This window comes from Sorghum bicolor, chromosome 3 (genome assembly GCF_000003195.3).
Source record: "Sorghum bicolor cultivar BTx623 chromosome 3, Sorghum_bicolor_NCBIv3, whole genome shotgun sequence".
In the NCBI taxonomy this organism is placed as follows: domain Eukaryota; kingdom Viridiplantae; phylum Streptophyta; class Magnoliopsida; order Poales; family Poaceae; genus Sorghum; species Sorghum bicolor.
In genome coordinates, this window is record NC_012872.2 from 869,064 (window position 1) to 889,808 (window position 20,745).

The 20,745-nt window shown below is 47.8% G+C and overlaps 6 protein-coding genes across 6 annotated transcripts; all 6 read right to left on the reverse strand.

The window, feature by feature from the left end:
* LOC8081359 (cytochrome P450 71A1) lies at positions 1–1,966 on the reverse strand. The gene is made up of 2 exons (XM_002457041.2): positions 1,016–1,966; positions 1–645 (listed from the first exon to the last, which is right to left on the reverse strand). The coding sequence occupies exons 1-2, from the start codon at positions 1,964–1,966 to the stop codon at positions 1–3; spliced, it is 1,596 nt and encodes a 531-aa protein (XP_002457086.1).
* Positions 5,642–6,631, reverse strand: LOC110434144. The gene is made up of 2 exons (XM_021457908.1): positions 6,581–6,631; positions 5,642–6,016 (listed from the first exon to the last, which is right to left on the reverse strand). Exons 1-2 carry the CDS (start codon positions 6,629–6,631, stop codon positions 5,642–5,644), a joined length of 426 nt encoding a protein of 141 aa, XP_021313583.1.
* LOC8081360 (cytochrome P450 71A1) lies at positions 7,947–10,173 on the reverse strand. The gene is made up of 2 exons (XM_002457042.2): positions 9,160–10,173; positions 7,947–9,068 (listed from the first exon to the last, which is right to left on the reverse strand). Exons 1-2 carry the CDS (start codon positions 10,096–10,098, stop codon positions 8,439–8,441), a joined length of 1,569 nt encoding a protein of 522 aa, XP_002457087.2. The 5' UTR covers positions 10,099–10,173; the 3' UTR covers positions 7,947–8,438.
* LOC8081361 (cytochrome P450 71A1) lies at positions 10,717–12,643 on the reverse strand. Its single transcript, XM_002457043.2, has 2 exons — positions 11,616–12,643; positions 10,717–11,522 (listed from the first exon to the last, which is right to left on the reverse strand). Exons 1-2 carry the CDS (start codon positions 12,630–12,632, stop codon positions 10,881–10,883), a joined length of 1,659 nt encoding a protein of 552 aa, XP_002457088.2. The 5' UTR covers positions 12,633–12,643; the 3' UTR covers positions 10,717–10,880.
* On the reverse strand, positions 15,207–17,361 carry LOC8081362 (cytochrome P450 71A1). Its single transcript, XM_002457044.2, has 2 exons — positions 16,146–17,361; positions 15,207–16,043 (listed from the first exon to the last, which is right to left on the reverse strand). The coding sequence occupies exons 1-2, from the start codon at positions 17,214–17,216 to the stop codon at positions 15,408–15,410; spliced, it is 1,707 nt and encodes a 568-aa protein (XP_002457089.2). The 5' UTR covers positions 17,217–17,361; the 3' UTR covers positions 15,207–15,407.
* LOC8081363 (ras-related protein Rab7) lies at positions 17,492–20,392 on the reverse strand. Its single transcript, XM_002457045.2, has 7 exons — positions 20,160–20,392; positions 19,978–20,004; positions 19,783–19,882; positions 18,378–18,524; positions 18,220–18,300; positions 17,995–18,140; positions 17,492–17,903 (listed from the first exon to the last, which is right to left on the reverse strand). The coding sequence occupies exons 1-7, from the start codon at positions 20,210–20,212 to the stop codon at positions 17,834–17,836; spliced, it is 624 nt and encodes a 207-aa protein (XP_002457090.2). The 5' UTR covers positions 20,213–20,392; the 3' UTR covers positions 17,492–17,833.

The following is a 20,745-nucleotide window of genomic DNA, read 5'->3' on the forward strand; positions in this document are numbered from 1 at the left end:
TTAAGGAGACCATGGCTTCGCGACCAGACGCAGAGGCTTCTTCAACCGCACGGCGAATAATCCACTCAGCTCGTCCATGTCGACCGTCGACGGCCCACCGGCCGGCATCCCCCAGTCGAAGTGGTACAGCAGGCTCGCCAGCACTAGCTCGACGGTCGCCATTGCAAAGCCGGCCCCAGGGCACCCTCTCCGCCCACCACCGAATGGCAAGAACGTGAAGTTGTGCCCCGCCGGCGCCGGCGCCGTCGCGTAATGATCGTCGTCGTCGCCGCCGAACCACCGCTCCGGCAGGAACTCCTCGGCGCGCTCCCACGTGGCGGGGTCCAGTGCGATGGCCCCGACGTTGATGAGGACGCGGGTGCGCGCTGGGACATGGTAGCCGAGCAGCTCGGTGTCCTCGACCGTCTCCCGCGACACGAGCTGCGCCGGCGTGTGCAGACGGAGCGTCTCCTTGAGCACCGGCCTCAGGTGGCGCAGCTTACGGAGGTGATCCTCGGTAACTTGGTTGTTGTCGCCGCCGCCATGGATGACCGTGCGTCGTATCTCGTCTTGGAGCTTGTGCATCGCGTCGGGATGGTTGATGAGCTCCGCCATTGCCCATTCTACAACGGAGGTTGTCGTATCCGAGCCGCCTACGAACATATCCTGCACCGTACACATATATTGTATGGCTTAATTAGTTTGATTATCAGGTCTAGCAATAGTTTCTTTCAAAAAGAACACTCTAGCAATAGTGATTTTGTATTTTAGAAATTAAGTTGTAATTTAAAAGATGTATTTTCAAACACGTGGAACAACGTGCATGCTGTACCTAGCTTGGAGTATTAGGGATAACTTGGAAAATAAAATGAACTAAAGTAGAATAATTATGAAAAATAATTCTACAGTACACTTATTTAGAGACAAATATTGATGCTATTTTTTTATATAAATTTGGTTAAAGCTAATTGTTTTTCAATCTGCTTCAAATTAAAAAAACTGTTTTGTTTTGGGACGGAGGGACACGCGTACGTACCAGAATGATGGCCTTGACGGTTACCGTGTCAAACAGGATTTCTCCCGTCTCTTCCTCCTCCTTCACATCCAGCAGCACGCTCACGAAGCTGCGGCGACTGTCGTCGTCGTCGTCGCTGCCGTCTCCCTCCCGCCGGCCTCCACGGCGGCGCTTACGGTGTTCTGCGATGCCCCGCTCGAGCAAGCCGTCCAGCGCATCAAACGTCCGTGTTGCCTTGGCATGCACCCCTCTCAGCGAGTCTACCCACGCCAGCCACGGCACGACCTCGCCGAGCGCCCCCCAGCCCAGCAGCTCCACGTAGTCGACCAACAGCTTCCTAAGAATCTTCCCTTCTCCGACGAGCCCATAGCCGCCGGAGTCGTTGCCGAACGCGGCCCGCAGGAGGACGACGCTGGAGTAGGCGACGAGGAGATGGCTCAGGTTCACGGCAGCGTCGTCGTCGTCGAGACGACCGCGGACGCGGCGGAGCAGGGCGGCGGTCTCCTGCTCCCGAACGCGTCGGAAGGAGAGCACGCAGCGGTGGCTAAGAAGGTGGAGCACGCAGACGCGGCGCGCCTGGCGCCAGTGCTCGCCGTAGGGAGCGAAGGCCATGTCACGGCCGCCGTAGAGAAGGCGCTCCGCCATCGGTCCGCGGTATCGGCTGGCGAAGGCCACGTCTCGGGTCTTCATGGCCTCCTGCGCCGCAGCCGCCGAGGAGGCCACCACGATGGGCACGCGGCCGAGGCGCAGGAGCATGACCGGACCGTGCGTTCTGGCCATCGCCCGGAGCTTCCGGTGGGGTAGCGACCCGAGAAGCGGCAGGTGGCCGAGGAGAGGGAAGCCCGGCGGCGATGGAGGCAAGCTCCTTTTGTGGCCATCGCCGTGGCACCGAGAGGTTTTTCTGCGAGTGGAGAAGAATGCGAGGGAGAGAAGGGCAATGGGCAGCAGTGCAAGAAACGGTGAGACGTCCATGCTTGCAGCACAAACGGTACGTGTGCGCTGCCATTTTATTTCAGTTTGTGCTAACAAAATGACAAACCTATCTACAATCGTGTGAATGGCAAAGGAGTAGGTCAGGTCAGGTCAATAGTGTCGATGGCAACATTAGTGTAGCTGTAGTTCAGGTCAATAGTGTCGATAGCCGCATTAGTGTACCTGTAGGTCAGGTCAATAGTGTCGATTGCGACGTTAGTGTACAGTAGCGGACTTATTAGGTTTTGGTTAAGATTAGGGCTAAATTTTTATGACAAAAAACCAAAACTCAAATTTTAACTAGTCCTCTTGATCTTGTACACTATAATTTTAGAATAGAATCAAAACTCTACAAAGTAGAGAGTGCAAAGGATTGAGAAATGAAATTGGAAAAGCTATGGAGCCGATGAGGGATGGAGCACAGAGCAGAGGCTAGACCGTCGGAGGGGTGCAGGGAAACACGAGCGAACAAAGACAAGACGTGAGCAAGGCAGCTGAGTCGGCCGAAGCTAACTCCTTGTTGGGTGATGGGCCATAAAAAATCAAAGAGCCGCTTCCTGCTTATTTGGGCCACGACTAGAGCCATGGCACTAGCTGTCAATAGTGTCTATGGTGATATCTCTCTAGTCTCTAGTGATTAATACAATTTTCAATTGGGCCTCACACTCCTTGTGTTTTTTCTAAAATATACTCTCTTCGTCATGAAATAGAGTGCATTGTGACTTCTAAAATTTATATTCAAATACAATACAATCTATATAATGACAATGTTTCGTTTTGATAAAGTTTATTAAAAAGAAGCCATGATTTGAGTAGAAACTCTATAATTGAAACATTCTATGAGTACATGTGCCATTTGACTGTTTCCTTAAATTGTTTTAAAATTTTTAGAATGCACTATATTATAGGAGAGGGACTAGATGATGTTTTGATGCTAATACGGTTGGTGCTCGGATGGTTTTTGCCTATTCTACATATTAATTTCTAAATTATGGTTCACTTTTTTATTTTAAACAGAACTTGTCTTACATATTCAAATTTATAAAAGTTATATTTACAATATAATAAAAATAGCTACAACAATTCTCTATAAGATGTTTGGATACTTAACTTATTTAAACTTGTAATGTGAAAGAAACATAAGAGGACAAATTCTAATTTGTTTTATATATACTAGTCTATCAACTCGTGCTCTCGCACGGGCTAGAATTTCAGGAGATATAAGTATTAGATATTATTTACTAATCCATTCATTTCAAACTATAAATTTTTTTTTTGAATATATTGTTTTTATTATATATCTAGATAGTATATCTAAATTTATAGCAAAAGCTATGTATTTAAAAAACTCAAAATGTTTTATAATTTTGATTTGAAGGAGTACTTATACATCTGACTAATAAAGAATTAGTTATATTAAATCATGTGTTTTCTCTTCATTTATTTTCTAACATAAAAGACAAAATAGATACTCCCTAGTCTATATCTAGTTATCACAAAATTATTAATTGCTATTTTTCAAGGAACTAATCCATAGTTTTTTTACCCATATTCATATTTTTCCTTTGCATGACACCTCAATATATTTTTAATATACAATTACTTTGACACCTTAATATTAATTATGATAGTTCTTATTGCATTATGTGTCTTATAAAGTCGTAAATCTAAGTTTTGTTTCTCAAATTTTACTCTTATCGATTGCTATGGATGTTTTTCTCTCCTCAAGTTAAGTTGAAACTCTTATGATTATTCTGTCCTTCATTAACTCTTCCATTTGCACTTTATAAAAATAAGGATTTTAGATCATAAAGGCCACGGTTAATATTTTTTAGTAGTGACTCTCCTTTGTGAAATTGCTTGGACTTAACCTTTTATTATAATACTAGGCAATCCTTAACTTATTGGATTTAATATTCTTCTCAAGAGCAAATAGCCTATGACAATTTAGATCTTCTAAATCATCAATCATGAGCGACTTATAGTTACCGGCTGTCAAACCTTCTTCAAACGCAACACGTCTTGATCCAACCTTAATTTCCCAAGGAAGAACAGCCTCATGCCCATAAACCAATTTATACGAGGTAAATTTAGTCGATCCATAACAAGTCATCCGATAAACCCATGATATTTCATTCAATGTTAAATACCACTTCCTTGGTTGTTCTTAAATTTCCTTTTAATCAACTTGATCGAGCTCTTATTAGACGTCTCTGCTTGTCCATTGGCTTGAGCATAATAAGGGCACTCACAATGCAGACTCTATCATAGAGCTAAAGTTATTTATTATCTCGAACAATATGGACTTGGAGTCTAAATAAGACTTGGAGTCTTATTTTTTCTACCTCTTTCTTCAATAATAAATATGCTGCCACATCAGCAAAATACCATAAATAATATGTAATTAAGTGTCTTGGACTCTGTGATAGAGTCTTGCATTGTGAGTGCCCTAAGAAGAAGAATTTAGCAATTGAATTTCTCAACTTAATTATGACATGGTACAGTGAAAAGTCATCGCTATCGGTTTTTAAGCAACCGGCAATAAATATCAGTTCTATAGTAGTGATTGAGAGTTTCTTGACACGAATACCTTGAGTCACAAAATTAAGTGTCTATAAAATCATATAATGAAACTTTTTATTGACAGTAGAATTTTATTCATGTTTTATTTTATTAATCTCTCCCTCTCTCATTTACTACTAGCTCACATGGAAAAAAAATTAATAACGTGCGCCACTTTATAGTACTTTAGAAATGGTCGCCACACAACGAAACATACGCTGGGGATTAATTCGAACTGCTTAATTAATTTTAACCATGCATGGAATTCCATAACTGCAGTAATCACACTCTCCATAACGTATACACTGCATGGCTGGCACACCTCTCTATATATAGTAGAGATCCACATCTTACATCACAGGCAGGATCCATCGATAATATATATATAGCTTAGCTTTTGATCAAATTAAAGATCCAATATGAGGAACAACATTGCTGTAGCCATGCTCTCATTCGCTATGATTTTTGGGCCTACAGAGTGTAAGTACATACATACACATGCACACATATATATGTTTGTTCCTTTTGTTGTGTTTGTTTATCTGACGAAAAACGAGGCAAATAATATCGCAGGTGACCTTACGACTATCAACTCCACTACCTCCTTAGATGGAAGAAAGGTGAAAATAATCTTTTGCTCCAAGGTGGATTGCGATTACTTTGATCCGGGGAACGGATCCATATGCTATTGTTGCCCCGATTATAGCCGCAGAGAGTATTGCCACTTGACCAGAGAAGAGTGCAGGGCTAACTGCGCCTTATGCCGACCCAAATGCTAGCTTGCCATCCATCCTTTTTTGATCGTCAAGTCAATAATGATCCATGGAACGAGTTCAGGACGACCGTACGTTGCTAACAAAACTACTAGGAGCAAAAAATATTGTACTTTGCAATCAGGGAAACAATTGTTGATTCTTTTTTTTTTCGAAATCGTGCGCTGCACGTGTTTCATTAAGAGAAGTTGGAAGAAACAAGATACATGTTAGCGTTCCACGGCGAGATGCCATGGGGCGCTGAGAACGTAACACAACACAAAGGTCGCCGGCTCAAACGGCGCTGCTGAAGCAGAAAACCTGTTCTAAAACTGTTTTTGCTACTAACGCCCAGGCGCAACTAGAGCAGAGCGGCGAAGGCGGCTAGACCACGGAAACCTGCTGCGAGCCAGGCGTTCGCCTCCTCTTTGATCTTTGCAAGAGTCTGTGGAGGCGTGCAGCTGGTGTTGTCAAAGGTTCTGGCGTTCCGTTCCTTCCAGAGTGACCAAGAGACGAGCACTACGAGCGAGTCGAAGCTTCGTCTGAGGTTATGGGGAAGGAGGGCCCGGCTTTCCTGCCACCATCCCACCAGCCGTGACGCCTCCGACGGGAGAAGGTGGACGAGGCCGATGGCGGACAAGAGGCGATGCCAGACCTCCCTCGCGAACACACATGCCACCAGCAAGTGTTCGGCCGTCTCCGGCTGCTGATCGCACAGCGCGCAGTCATCCGCGGCCTGCAGCCCATGACGCCACCTTCGATCGGCTGTCCATAGGCGTCCACTTGGACGTACTTATTAGTTCTTTGTTTCAAATTATAAGTCGCTTGTTTTCACATACGGAAATTACGGCTGAGTACATGCCCAATCTCTCATTGATAAAAATGGGTGCTGGATAGAGAGCTAGAAATAATGGAAGTCTTCTCTCTCAGGCGCGGAGGGAAACGATCATCAAACTGGTGCTCTCCTTGCAAGTTGCAACCAATTTACTATATAATGGTTTTTACCATGGAAAAAGGGTTTTTTCTAACAAATTGGTTGTTTTCACCGTACTTTTTATGGAAGATTGATAAACCGAAAAATTGCATGTAACCAAAAAAAAAGTTAGAATAACTGAGGATTAATTGGAAGGGGGAAATTTAAAATATGACTTATGATTTAGAACAGAAGGAGTACATATATTGAGGTCATTCTGAAATGTGAGGAGACCATGATTTAGCAGTCAAATGCAAGGTCGTCTTGGGCCACAACGAATTAAAGACCCTTGAGTTAGTCCATCTCCATCTTCGACGGCCCGCAAACCGGCAGCTCCCAGTCAAAGTGGTACAGTAGGCTCGCCAACGCTAGCTCCATGGCCGACGCGTCGAACCCGACACCAGGGCACTCTCTCCTCCCTGCTCTGAACGGCACGAACCTGAAGTCCTGTCTGAGCAATTAGTCCGTCGTCTTCATGTCGTCATCCGCGAGCTACTCCGGCAAGAACTCGTTCGTGCAATCCCACACTAGTAATGTTTGGATTAAGATGTCCGGACCGGATAGACAGACGAACCCGCCGCGCATTACGTTTACTCGTTCAGGCTCGTTATTGTTCCGGGTGCACAAAAGCGTGGGGGGTGTACATGCGCGCAAGTGCGTCCAAGAGAAGACTGGCTGCCTGCGCCTCCGGACCAGACCGACCAGCCGACCAGACCAGTCGGCTGGTCGGTCTGGTCTAGCTTGCAGCAGCAGAGCCAGTAGACAGCCAGTCTTCTCTTACGCACATGTGCGTGTATGTGCACCCTGAACAATGAGCCTAAATGAGTGGATGTAACACGCACGAGACGGACGTTAGCCCCGTTCGTTTGTTTTGTCAGCCGTACTTTTTTTTTGTCAGCCAACAGTGTTTTTCTCTCACGATAAATCAGCGAATAATATTTTAAGACCAGCGAACAGACAAGAAAATAGGGTATCCTAAGCGGCTATAGGAATCATATCAGGACCAGGTGACACAACGGAAGTAAAATACATTGAAATAAAGAAAGTTCAATAACTAGTAGCTGCAAGAAGATAAGATGGATCCCTTCCTACAAAAGCGAAACTCACGATATATCATAAAGCAAAGAACACTTATTTAATAGAAACTTCCCAGGAGCACTACTCCTTTTCCAGAAAAATAAATAAAACGAATCTTAATTTCGACCAGAGTGGGCATAGTAATCAGTACCTTGGACTAATCCAATTACTTATCTTTGTGCTTTTTTTTTTCTCTTGTTCATTTTCTAAGGCAATACCCAAATAGATAGTTTGTTTGATTGTGATGACTTATCAATTATTCTATATATATGTTTTCATATATGTAGTTTTTTGTACGTCCTCCGCATGACACTTTATGTGTATCTTCAAGTATGTATTTAACTTAAATCTTACTTTAAACTATATAAGCCCATGTGTCTCGTGACATTATAAATCTAAGATTTTTTATTCTCATGTTAAATTGAAACTTTTTATTCTTATTATACATTTCATTCAAAACTCTGCCTTTATATTTTATTAAAAATTCATAATATACTCTAAATAACTATGATGTAGCATAAATTGTCATTTAAGCATGTACCATATTGCTAAAGATTGGCAGCGGAGGTTGAAGTGAAATCTATGAAGAGACAAATACTGCTAACCTTGACTCTGGAGATGCCATTGTTCACCCCTAAAAGATTTATAATAACAAACTAGGTAGAAGGAGAAGCTAAGGAGATAATAATTCTTACAAAAGACAATCTTGCGAGGAATTGGAATACATATGCTTTCCGCAAGAAGTCTGATGAGTGTGAGGAATCTGCCTAGTGGGGAATCAACCACTCCATGAATTGGAGTGGGGAATCTGCGCTCACCGTACTATTCGCTTGAGTTTATCAGCAGCCGAATCTGTTAGTCATTCAGCAGTATTTTTCTCTCGCAACAAATCAGCCAACAGTACTTTCTGTCATGGCTTATCAGCCAAACGAACGAGTAATTTATTTTACTCTCTCCTCACGGACTAAAACCTCACCTCTGGAAGCTAATAAGCGCCCTAGACACAGATTCTTATGCCTTTCATTTGACACATCTAACTTATTTCTTGTACTTAGTCAGTCGTCATGCATTCAGACAAACCACTGCACGCTAGGCTAGCTGTGTGATCTTACCGAGGAGCCCATGGTTTAGCAACCAAATACAGGGTCGCCTTGAGCCGTACGGATAGCCCGCTCACCTCGTCCATCTCCAGCTTGGACCCCGCGGCGGTCGGCAGCTCCCAGTCGAAGTGGTACAGCAAGCTCGCCAACGCCAGGTCCAAGGTTGGCACAGCGAACCCCACCCCTGGGCATCCTCTCCTCCCTGCGCCGAACGGCACGAACCTCAAGTCCTGCCCGGGCAAGTAGTCCGTACTGAGGTCGTCGCCGGCGAACCGCTCCGGCACGAACTCCTCGGCGCGCTCCCACGTCGCGGGGTCCCGTGCGATCGCCCAGGCATTGACGGCCACGCGGGTGCGCGCTGGGACATGGTAGCCGAGCAGCTCAGTGTCCTCTATCGTCTCATGGGGCAGCAGGAGTGGCACCGGCGTGTGCAGCCGGAGCGTCTCCTTGATGACGCACTTGAGGTACCGCAGCTTCTCCAGGTGGTCCTCGGTGACGACGAGGTCGCCGCCGGCGACGGCGACGGCCGCGCGGATCTCGTCCTGGACCTTGCGCATCTCGTCTGGGTGGTTGATGAGCTCCGCCATGGCCCAAACCAGCGTCGTGTACGTCGTGTCGGTGCCGGCGGCGAACATGTTCTGGACATGCCACCCGATGTCACATGCAGACATGCAGTTGCAATCCATCCTCAAATGTCTAGCATCAGTTGAGAGTTGAGAACGTACGTACCCTGATAATGGCCTTGATGGAGCCGTTGTCAAACATGACTCCACGGGCGGCGTCCGTGTCGTTCTCCTCCTCCGCAGCCTCGTTCACGTCCAAGAGCACATCTACGAAGTCCCGGTGATCGCCGTCCTTCCGGCAGCCCCCGGCACGGCGCCTCTGCCGGTGGTCGTCGATGACCCGGTCGAGCAGGGCGCCCATCTCTTGGTAGGTGCGCGTCACCTTGGCGTCCAGCCCCATGAGCGTGTCGATCCACGCCAGCCACGGCACGAACTCGCCCACGGTGACCGCGCCAATCAGCTCCTCGAAGTCGGCGAAGAGCTTCGAGAGCTTCTCGCCGCCGTAATTCCAGGAGCTGCCGTCGTCGCCGAACGCGGCGCGGCAGATGATGCCGTTGGTGTAGGAGATGAGGAGGGCGGTGAGGTTGACGGCGCCGTCCCGGGCACCTGCTCTGCGGACGCGGTCGACCAGCGCGGCGGCCTCCTGCTCCCGGTCATGGCGGAACGAGCTGACGCGGCGCTGGCTGAGGAGGTGGAGCACGCAGACGCGGCGAGCCTGTCGCCAGTGCTCGCCGTAGGGGGCGAAGGCCAGGTCGCGGCCGTAGGCGAGGCGCTCCACCATGCGCATCCTGGGGCGGCTTGCGTAGGCCAGGTCGCGGGTCTTCATCACCTCCTGCGCCGCGGCCGCCGAGGAGGCCACCACGGTGGGCACGCGGCCGAAGCGGACGAGCATGACGGGGCCGTACGACGCGGCCATCGATCGAAGCTTGCGGTGAGGCAGGGAGCCAAGAAAGGGAAGGTGACCGACGACGGGAAGGCCCGGCGGCGTCGGAGGTAGACGACGCCGGGCATCTCCGCGGTTGTGAGACGGCTTCCTGATGGCGAAAAGGAGCAGGAGGGAGAGTGCGGCAATGAGCACCAGTGCAAGGAACGGTGAGGCATCCATGTCTGATCAGGTGCACAGGCAGTGTACCAATTCGTGTGCACTGATGGGACATCTATTTATCATAAGATGAGAGATGAGATGGTGGCCATTGTGGCTTCATGTGCTTGGAGTGAGTGATTGTATAAAACGTCCAGCATGTGTTAGGAACATCGTGCATCGCAGTTTTGTTTTTGGAGAGATATATGATGACAAAAGGAGCACGCCGGCCGGATATTTGTTGAAAATGAGCATGTTGTATCATCGCAATTGGTGGCAAGCTAGGCTCCAAATCAACTCCCATCTAGGGACTAGAGCGGCACAGTAATCAGTAAGAGAAAAATAGACTAATTGGTGGCAAGCTAGCCAATGCTTCTGCCGCACCCATGGCCAGATCTTGCGTCCCCAGACGCTGATCTGGTGTCCCCTGGTTGCGGTTCGGGGTAATAAATCCAAAGTTTTAGAGGTTACTAGTGTTTTTAGCCGATTGAAAATCATATTTGCAGAGCAATGGCTAAAAAACAGTCGAGACGGATGGTAAAGACCAGCCCTCTCTACCAGGAAGATTTCCAAGAGTTGTGCTCCTTGGAGACATTTGTAAAGGCGCTTTCTTATTAATCGTCAACTGCTCTTTGAAAACCGTTTAGTGTAAATCTTGTAGAATAGAATTATTCACGTTTATGCAAATGCAACGTCGCACATTACACTATATGATTACACACAACCAAAATCACGAACATATGCAAATGCAACGTCGCACACACAATATGTTTTGATCCTACTACAAACTAAAAGACATGATGATCTTATTGAGGATACCATGGCTTAGCAACCAAATGTAGGATTGCCTTGAGCCTTACGGATAGCCCGTTCAGCTCCTCCATCTCCACCTTCGACGCCCCGCCGGCCGGCAGCGCCCAGTCAAAGTGGTACAGTAAGCTCGCCAGAGCCAGCTCCATGGCTGGCGCGGCGAACCCGACCCCAGGACATCCTCTCCTCCCGGCGCCGAACGGCACGAACCTGAAGTCCTGTCCAAGCAAGTAGTCGGTCTTCACGTCGTCGTCGTCGTCGTCCGCGAACCGCTCCGGCACGAACTCGTCGGCGCGCTCCCACGTCGCGAGGTCCCGTGCGATCGCCCAGGCGTTGACGATGACGCGGGTGCGCGCCGGAACGTGGTAGCCGAGCAGCTCCGTGTCCTCCATCGTCTCGTGGGGCAGCAGCAGTGGCAGTGGCGCGTGCAGTCGGAGCGTCTCCTTGATCACGCGCCTGAGGTAGCGCAGCTTGTCGAGGTGGTCCTCGGTGACCACGTCGTCGTCGTGGCCGCTGCCGGCGACGGCCGCTCGGATCTCGTCTTGGACCCTGCGCATCTCGTGTGGGTGGTTCACCAGCTCCGCCATGGCCCATACCAACGTCGTGTAGGTCGTGTCCGTGGCGGCGGCAAACAAGACCTGCGGACACATGCATGCGTGTTGAGCAAAGATCGAACTGTGCGATATTCTTATTTATATTGATGATTATGTCTACAAATTATGATGACGTACCAGGATATTGGACTTGATGGCCACGTTGTCAAACTTGACTCCGCCGGCCTCCTCCTCGGCCTCGTTCACGTCCAGCAGCACGTCGACGAAGTCCCGGTGATCGTCCCCCTCCTGCCGCCGGTTGCCACGGCGCCTCTGGCGGTGCTCCGTGATGACCCGGTCGAGCAAGGCGCCCATCTCCTCGGCCGTGCGCGTCACCTTGGCGTCCAGCCCCATCAGCGTGTCCACCCACGCCAGCCACGGCACGAACTCGCCCACGGTCACCGTCCCAAGCAGCTCCTCGAAGTCGGCGAACAGGTTCGCGAGCTTCTCACCCTCGCCGCCGTCGAGGCCGTAGCTCCCGTCGTCGCCGAACACGGCGCGGGAGATGACGCCGTTGGTGTAGGAGATAAGGATCGCGTTCAGGTTCACGGCGCCGGCTCCTCCGGCGGCGCGGCGGACGCGGCCGACCATCGCGGCGGCCTCCTGCTCCCGGGCGTGGCGGAAGGAGTGCACGCGGCGCTGGCTGAGGAGGTGGAGCACGCAGACGCGGCGCGCCTGGCGCCAGGACTCGCCGTAGGGGGCGAAGGCCATGTTGTCGCGGCCGTAGAGGAGGCGCTCCGCCATGCGCACCCTGGGGCGGCTCGCGAACGCCAGGTCCCGGGCCTTCATCACCTCCTGCGCCGCGGCCGCCGACGAGGCCACCACGGTGGGCACGCGGCCCAGGCGCAGGAGCATGACGGGGCCGTACGACGCGGCCATTGATCGGAGGTTACGGTGCGGCAGGGAGCCAAGAAGGGGAAGGTGGCCGAGGAGGGGAAGCCCTGGCGGCGACGGCGGCAATCGCCGCCGCCAGCCATCCCTGCTGGACGGAGAGCCCTTTCTCCTTGTGGCGAAGAGGAGCAGGGAGAGGAGAGCAACCAACAGCAGTGCAACAAATGGTGAGACGTCCATGTCTGGCACTGCGCTGAGCTGAGGTAAAGTTAAGGAGGGGACGAGGAGGTGCATGGTAATACGGCGACGATGCTGTTGGTACATACAAAATGCATGATTGAGGACGTACACACCGGCATTATCCTTTTGTTGGTAGAGCCCCAAAATATACATTATATTATTCCACGTATAAGCTTGAAGCACAACTTTTGCACGACACGTCATCATCAGTGGCAAAAGCTAGGCTCCAAATCAGAGCCATCTAGAAAATTACATTTCGAAACTGAAAACACCACTAAAAAGATCAGGACATGTCCGTGGTAGCACAATCTAGCAAAGCGAAACCGACAAGGTAGCAGGACTTGTTGTTTTTATTTTAATTTATTCTTCGAAAACGAAAACCTGATTGTGACTGAATCGTTTCACAGGTAAGTAGAATGCAATAATTAAATGCTATGGCTACCATATGAAACTGCAAAATGAGTGAAGTTGTATATTAATTGGAGGGGGTCTTATTTTCTTCGTCAACCAAACCCTGGCTTAATTCTTTGGATGTGCTTATAGAGATGGGGTTTACATACATGTATTCATAGAGAGTGAGTGTATGTATGTTATGAGTGTCTACGTTATACTGTGTAATTATAAAAAAAAATCCTTAGATAATATGGATTTACTCTTATTGGCATAGTTAACTTTCTCAACCAACTTAAAATGTCACGTACTTAAAAAGGATGAGCTATATGAATTATGTGTTAATTTTTGAAGTAAAACTTCTCTAGCGGTTTCTAAACTTGTGTAGCGGTGCCATTTAGATCACTAACTCTTGTTTTTTTATACATTTAAGTCTTTGAACTGTCCCAACCCTCAAATTTTGATATTTAGATCACCAAACCTGTATGTTAGTATCATCTTAAGTTGTGCTGACGAGAAATGGTAATTGTGCGTTGACCTGAGAGTTGAGAAACCTACAAGATATTATTATACAAGTTGAGAAATCCAAATATCAAAATTCAAGTGTTGAAAACTAAATGACACCACAACACAAGTTTAAAAACTTAAATAGGCATTGGCTGCAATAATCACCTCCAGACTTAACATCACAGGATGTACCTTTCTCTCCGACTGTCAACAACTAGTCTACTACATCAAGGATTAAGCCTTTCACTCAAACTTTTAACAATTTTTTTAGGGACAGCTTTGCTAGATTGTGTAAGATTAGTAAAAATTTGAATCTCTTGGCTGATGGCTTAGCTCGCCAAGCACTGCTGTCCGCTTTTTCAGAGCTTCTTTCTAATTGCTCTAACCAGCATGACTTTGGACATTGCTTTATTCCACAAGCTCTAGAATCTATAGACTTGCATCATGTAATCTTGCTAGCAGTAATTTTCTGGTGATGGCTTAATGAAATTGTTACTTGTCAAAAAAAAAACTTACATATAAAAGATCAAGAGTCACCGTACAGGTTTAGGTATCGCTCGTGAATATTATTACTATTATTTTTTCTCATGTGGTGAACTAGCTAGTACACGTACTTATTAGTAGTCTGGTTTGCATTTGTGGTTGGTGTTTTTTATTATATTATATAAATATAGTCTGATTGGCATTTGTTGGTGATTTTTAAACCAAATTATAAAAGTACTTTTAGTCTTTTTTTAAGATCCAGTTATAAATATAGATGCCGCATACGAACACACACATTTATATATATCGAGGACACGGATCCTATGCAGTGGCTACTTCCACTGTAAGTTAAGCAGTGGCTTCACTTGAGCTCTCCATCTATGAATGAACGGCACGGATGAGAGCTCTCCTATTACTCTTTTTTTTACCATTTTCTATTCACTTTGCTGTGACTCGGTTATTGAGTAAAGAAAATCGAGAGCAAAAAAGAGAAGAGCGGAAGACAAAGATATTCGAATAATGCAATTAACATATGATAGACTCTTAAATGAGGTCTCAGTACTAAAAAGCGCAGTACGTGATTAACATGCCTCTTAAAGTTTAGGATTATTTTCTTGAGCATCTTAATAACTAGGATAATATCCCACATGTTGCCGCACAAAGTTTTTTTTTAAAAAAAAATAAATCTATTATAATACACAGCTTATGTAGATGACTTGTACTCGTATATGTTAATAGATTAAAGATTTTTAATATTTCATATGACAGAAATGATATGGATATTTTTTGTAATTAATAATTGATGACATGGACTTAGTGGAGAATGATGTGGACAGCTAAGTAAGTTTTACTATTCATGTAAGTTGTCCACATCATTCACCACTAAGTCTATGTCATCAATTATTAATTATAAAAATATCCATATCATTTCTGTCATATGAAATATTAAAAATCTTTAATTTATTAACATATACAAGTCATCTACATAAGTTGTGTATTATAATAGATTTATTTTTAAGAAAACTTTGTGCGGCAACATGCGGGATATTATCCTAGTTATTAAGATGCTCAAGAAAGTAGTCCCAAACTTTAAGAGGCGTGTTAATCACTTACTGCACTTTTTAGTACGGAGGCCTCATTTAAGAGTCATAACCGAGTCACAGCAAAGTGAATAGAAAATAGTAAAAAAAAAGAGTAATAGGAGAGCTCTCATCCGTGCCGTTCATTCATAGATGGAGGGCTCAAGTGAAGTCACTGCTTAACTTACAGTGGAAACTTGCATCTAAATCTTGTATAATTATTCGTTATTTGTTGATTTGTTATGAGAGAAAAACATTGCTAAATAGCTAGTAAATTTAGCACATAAACTTAAACCTCACTTTTATACTTTTACATCCATGATACAATGCAACCAAAATCAAGCACGTACTCCGTATGTTTTAATCCTCACTACTGCCAACAAAGATATGCATCATGATCTTACTGACGACACCATGGCTTAGCAACCAAACACAGGTTCGCCTTGAGCCGTACGGACAGCCCGTTCAGCTCGTCCATCTCCAGCTTCGACGGTCCTCCAGCCGGCAGCTCCCAGTCAAAGTGATACAGCAAGCTCGCCAGCGCCAGCTCCATGACCGGCACAGAGAACCCCACCCCGGGACACCCTCTTCTCCCGGCTCCGAACGGCACGAACCTGAAGTCCTGTCCGAGCAAGTAGTCCGCCGTGAGGTCGTCGCCGGCGAACCGCTCCGGCACGAACTCGTCGGCGCGGTCCCACGTGGCTGGGTCCCGCGCGATGGCCCAGGCGTTGACGATGACGCGGGTGCGCGCTGGGACGTGGTAGCCGAGCAGCTCCGTGTCCACGGTCGTCTCGCGGGGCAGCAGGAGCGGCACCGGCGTCCGCAGCCGGAGCGTCTCCTTGATGACGCACCTGAGGTAGCGCAGCTTCTGGAGGTGGTCCTCGGTGACGAAGCGGTCGCCGCCGGCGACGGCGACGGCGACGGCCGCGCGTATCTCGTCCTGGACCTTGCGCATCTCGTGTGGGTGGTTGATGAGCTCCGCCATGGCCCATACTAGCGTCGTGTAGGTCGTGTCCGTGGCGGCGGCAAACATGTCCTGCATTGCATGTGTAAACAATAATATTGTGCGTACGTCAATACGTGTCATATGCCACGTCCACGAATCCACGAAAGAAAAATGCGTACTGGTAGTTCGTACCAGGATAATGGCCTTGATGGCCACGTCGTCAAACTTGGCTCCACCGGCGGCGTCCGCCTCGTCCTCGTTCACGTCCAAGAGCACGTCGACGAAGTCCCGGTGATCGTCGCCGTCACGGTGGGCGCCACGGCGCCTCTGGCGGTGGTCCGCGATGACCCGCTCGAGGAAGGCGTCCATCTCCGCGGACGTGCGCGTGGCCTTGGCGTCCAGCCCCATGAGCGCGTCGACCCACGCCAGCCACGGCACGAAGTCCCCCATGGCGACGGTCCCCAGGAGCCCCTCGAAGTCGGCGAACAGCTTCGTGAGCTTCTCGCCGCCGTCGGGCCCGTCGTAGTAGTAGCTCCGTCCTTTGTCGCCGAACGCGGCGCGGGAGATGATGCCGTTGGTGTAGGAGATGATTTGGGCGGTGAGGTTCACGGCGCCGTCGCGGCGGACGCGGGCGAGCATCGCGGCGACCTCCTGCTCCCGGGCGTGGCGGAAGGAGCTGACGCGGCGCTGGCTGAGGAGGTGGAGCACGCAGACGCGGCGGCCCTGGCGCCAGTGCTCGCCGTAGGGGACGAAGGCAACGTCGCGGCCGTAGACGAGGCGCTCGGCCATGCGCACCCTGGGGCGGCTCGCGTACGCCAGGTCGTGGGTCTTCATCACCTCCTGCGCCGCGGCTGCCGACGAGGCCACCACCGTGGGCACGCGGCCGAAGCGGAGGAGCATCACCGGGCCGTGCGCCTGCGCCATCGCCCACAGCTTCCGGTGCGGCAGGGGGCCCAGAAGAGGCAGGTGTCCCAAGAGAGGAAGGCCCGGAGGCGACGGCGGCACCCGGCGGCCATCGCCGCCGCCCAGCGTCTTCCTACCGGTGGAGAGGAAGAGGAGCAGGGAGAGGAGGGCAACGAGCAGCAGTGCAAGGAACGGTGACACGTCCATGTTTGCACCAGTGCTCTCACGTATGGTATGGATGGTTTTTTTTTCGCGATCGGGCCGGTACCCGTTTTTCAATGGTATGGATGGTTCAATGAGACGTATTGTATGGATTCTTCGATGAGGTTGTGGAAATATTGGTTCGTGGAAGATGAGCATGGGTTCCCTCACTGCTATGTTTTAGATGGCGACGGCAGTGCGATAAGAGGGGAGACGATCACAAATGGGTTCCGTTGGGGATCTGTTTTGGTTGATGGAGATTGAAAATGAAGACAATCCTTGTGATTCAGAGAACTGACAGAAAAGGAAATCCAAGTATACAGATAAGCAACACATATTTTCCAAGATCAGCAGCTAGGTTCCAAAGCAGCCCCATGGTCCCCATATCCCAGCTATGGTCAAAATGGGCACTGTAGAGAAACCAGACTAAAGCATTAAAACACTGTCAAACCAACGAACCAACACTATCAAAATGGGCACTATGTTCAGTTCATTTACAGCAATACTAACCAAAACATACATATATGCAATTCATCAACAATCAAAGCATTACAACACTAGCATCTAGCGCCGATACAGCACTGAAACAGCAGTTACAAATGAATTCTCTGCATCTACATAGGGGAGTCGACAATAAGCACCCCCATGCAGATTGCCAGACTATCCAGTATCCACAAATAGCAGTTTTGCAAACTAAATATATAATATATGTCCCAAACAACAAGCCCTAGAGAATCAAACCAACCAACCGAGCAAATCGCTGTGCTCCATATCTTCTAGCATTCACAACCTGACGAACGTTGTTGCCTTCCAGCGCCCCCAACATCAATCGTATCAGGAAGATACCTACAGAAGTTGGGTAAAACATCGATCAAGTTACACCACAAGGCTGCCTGTATGCATAATATATATGTTGAGTTATACTATTCAAACTTACATATCTTCTTCTGGCTCATTTTTTACAGCATTCCTCGCTATACACTCAAATGCAGCCTCTACATTGAAGCCCTCTTTAGCCGACGTCTCAAAGTAGGGGATGTTTCCCTTTGAAGCACACCATGCTTTAGCCTTTTTCTCAGAAACCTGAAAGTGAAAATCAAAGAAAATTAACAACAGCACATATAAATCCATTCAATAGCAACTTGTGATGAGAAATATTCACCGTCCGGCTGTTACCACCATCAACGTCAATCTTGTTCCCAAGCACAACAAATGGGAAATTCTCTGGATCTGATGGGCTAGCCTGCATAATGAACAGTGAGTTTTTTTTTTTCAAATGCAGTGAAGTACATATAGGTTCCTAATAGGCAGGTTACTTACTTGAATTAGGAATTCCTCACGCCAGTTGTTGAGCCTTTCAAATGACTTGGTTACATTGACATCGTATACGAGAACACAGCAGTCAGCTCCCCGATAAAATGCCACACCAAGACTTTGAAACCGCTCCTGTCCTGCCGTATCCCATATCTAAGCTTCAGTGAAACAAAACTGCGGTAAGCTAAAATGCAAATGGTTGCTATTCCATCACACTAAGAAACAAATTACAAGTATAAGTCCCATTCAAATGTAAAGGAAAGTGTAGCATCAGTTTCATAATTGCATATAAAAACATTGCTACCCATGATTGAATTAGTGCCTGTGACGTAATTACATAACAGCTATCAAGTCAGTTGTGATAAAAACAGGCAGGTATGTGCTCAGTTGAACGGAAGATTCTATTTATTCAAATACACCACATGGCAAAAAAAAAATCTATTTAATGATACAGATAATAAGCAAAAAAGACTAATGAAACATATCCCTCATTTGGATAAGGGCAATGATAACTGATAAATGGCAAAATAAAATTATGCACATAATAGCCCTTGTCATTTCCTCTTTGGTTACATAATAGCACCTCATTCTTTATGAGCCAGACAAATCTAAAATATCTTGGCTAATCCATGAAATTTGGGTAGTGCCGAAATGGAAGTAATGAAAGGAAAACAGCTTTTTGTGGAACTGGGGAATAATGATTTTAAGTAGCAAACAAATTCAATAGAGAGTGGCAGATACAAACATGTGAAAAGGAGCATCATAAGCCTTTTGATAGGGTGATGCCCAAAAAGCAGAAAGTAGCATAATATTAATTAGTAAAACTTCATCCCTCAAAAGTCAAAAGTCTTGAAAGGGAACTACTGGGCACAGCCCCGAAATATCCTTCTTAGCTGATTGATGATTGATCTCCCAAACAGAAACATCACTGTGAATCAAATTACGCGTGCAATGCTGTAACTCAAGCATATGCATGTACATCCAGTAATGATTTGACTTTCACTTTTGTTTTTAGTACACGGCAGTATATAACAATAAATAATGAATGTTGCCGTACGCTCTAAGCAGCCAGTGTAGCAGCCTTGTCAAAGTGTTAGGTAAATGAAGGTGATGGTTGATTCAGACTCTGAGCACAGCTAGCTAGTCGGATGGTGAACAAGCTTCTCATCTAGAGAGCACATCAGCACAGGGTGAGAGGACAGAACGCCTGAAACTGAACCGACCACGCAGCAGGACAGACCACTCAAAATCGGGCACTGAAACCAGATTGAAGGCGCACAGGAGCACACACACCCAAATCCAGTGTCCTTGATAGATATTCCTAATTAGTAGATCCCAAAAAGATATCCCCAGGCAAGTGAAGAGAAACCTAAATAAATGGTACTGTGAGTAGAAGACGAAGCAAGCAGACCTGCAATGTGAAGAGGCGGTCGTCGATCTGGACCTCCTTGGTTAGGAAATCCGCGCCGATGGTAGCCTTGTACTGGTTGCTGAACCTGTTGTTGACGTACCTGCGCGCGCGCGGGAACCAAACCGAGAATGAAATCGGTCCCCGATGAACCAACGCAGCAAACGAAGTAGAGTGAAATCGAGGAATCGGACTTACTGGTTCATCAGCGAGGTCTTGCCGACCCTGCGAGCAAACACGTGAGCACAAGCGCACAAGGGGGTCAGTCAGCAACCGGCGCAAGCAATCAACAAAGCAGCAAACGAACAGGCAGACAGAAAAAAAAAAGGGGGGGGGGGGGGGGGGGGGCGGAATGGAAAGGGGAAGGGAACGGGCCGTACCCGCTGTCGCCGAGGATGATGACCTTGAGGAGCATTCGCCTGCGCGTCGCCATGGTCGCGGGCGCCGGATCTGGTCCGCGGACGGGGCGGATTCGGACCGGGTCGGAGCGTGTGGACGGGGAGCGGACACGGCGACGAGGAGCGGAGGAAGAGGCAGAGGACCCGAGGTGGGGAGGACGGACGGGATGGGAAGTTCCGCCTCGTGTTCTGAGGTGACTCGCGTCGGGATTGGTGCGCTTTGCTCTGCGCTGTTTTCCTGCTGGCTTGGAAGGTCTCGGGTTTTCTTTTGTCGGGTTCCCCTGCCTCTCTGCCTGGGCCTTGTTTAGTTCCCAAAAATTTTTACAAAATTTTTCAGATTCCCCATCACATCAAATCTTTAGACGCATGCATGAAGTATTAAATATAAATAAAAATAAAAACTAATTGCACAGTTTGATCGGAATTGACGAGACGAATCTTTTGAGTCTAGTTAGTACATGATTGGATAATATTTGTCAAATACAAACGAAAGTGGTACTATTCCTATTTTGCAAAATTTTTTGGAACTAAACAAGACCCTGATTGCGTTGCGCTCACCCTCCCCCTC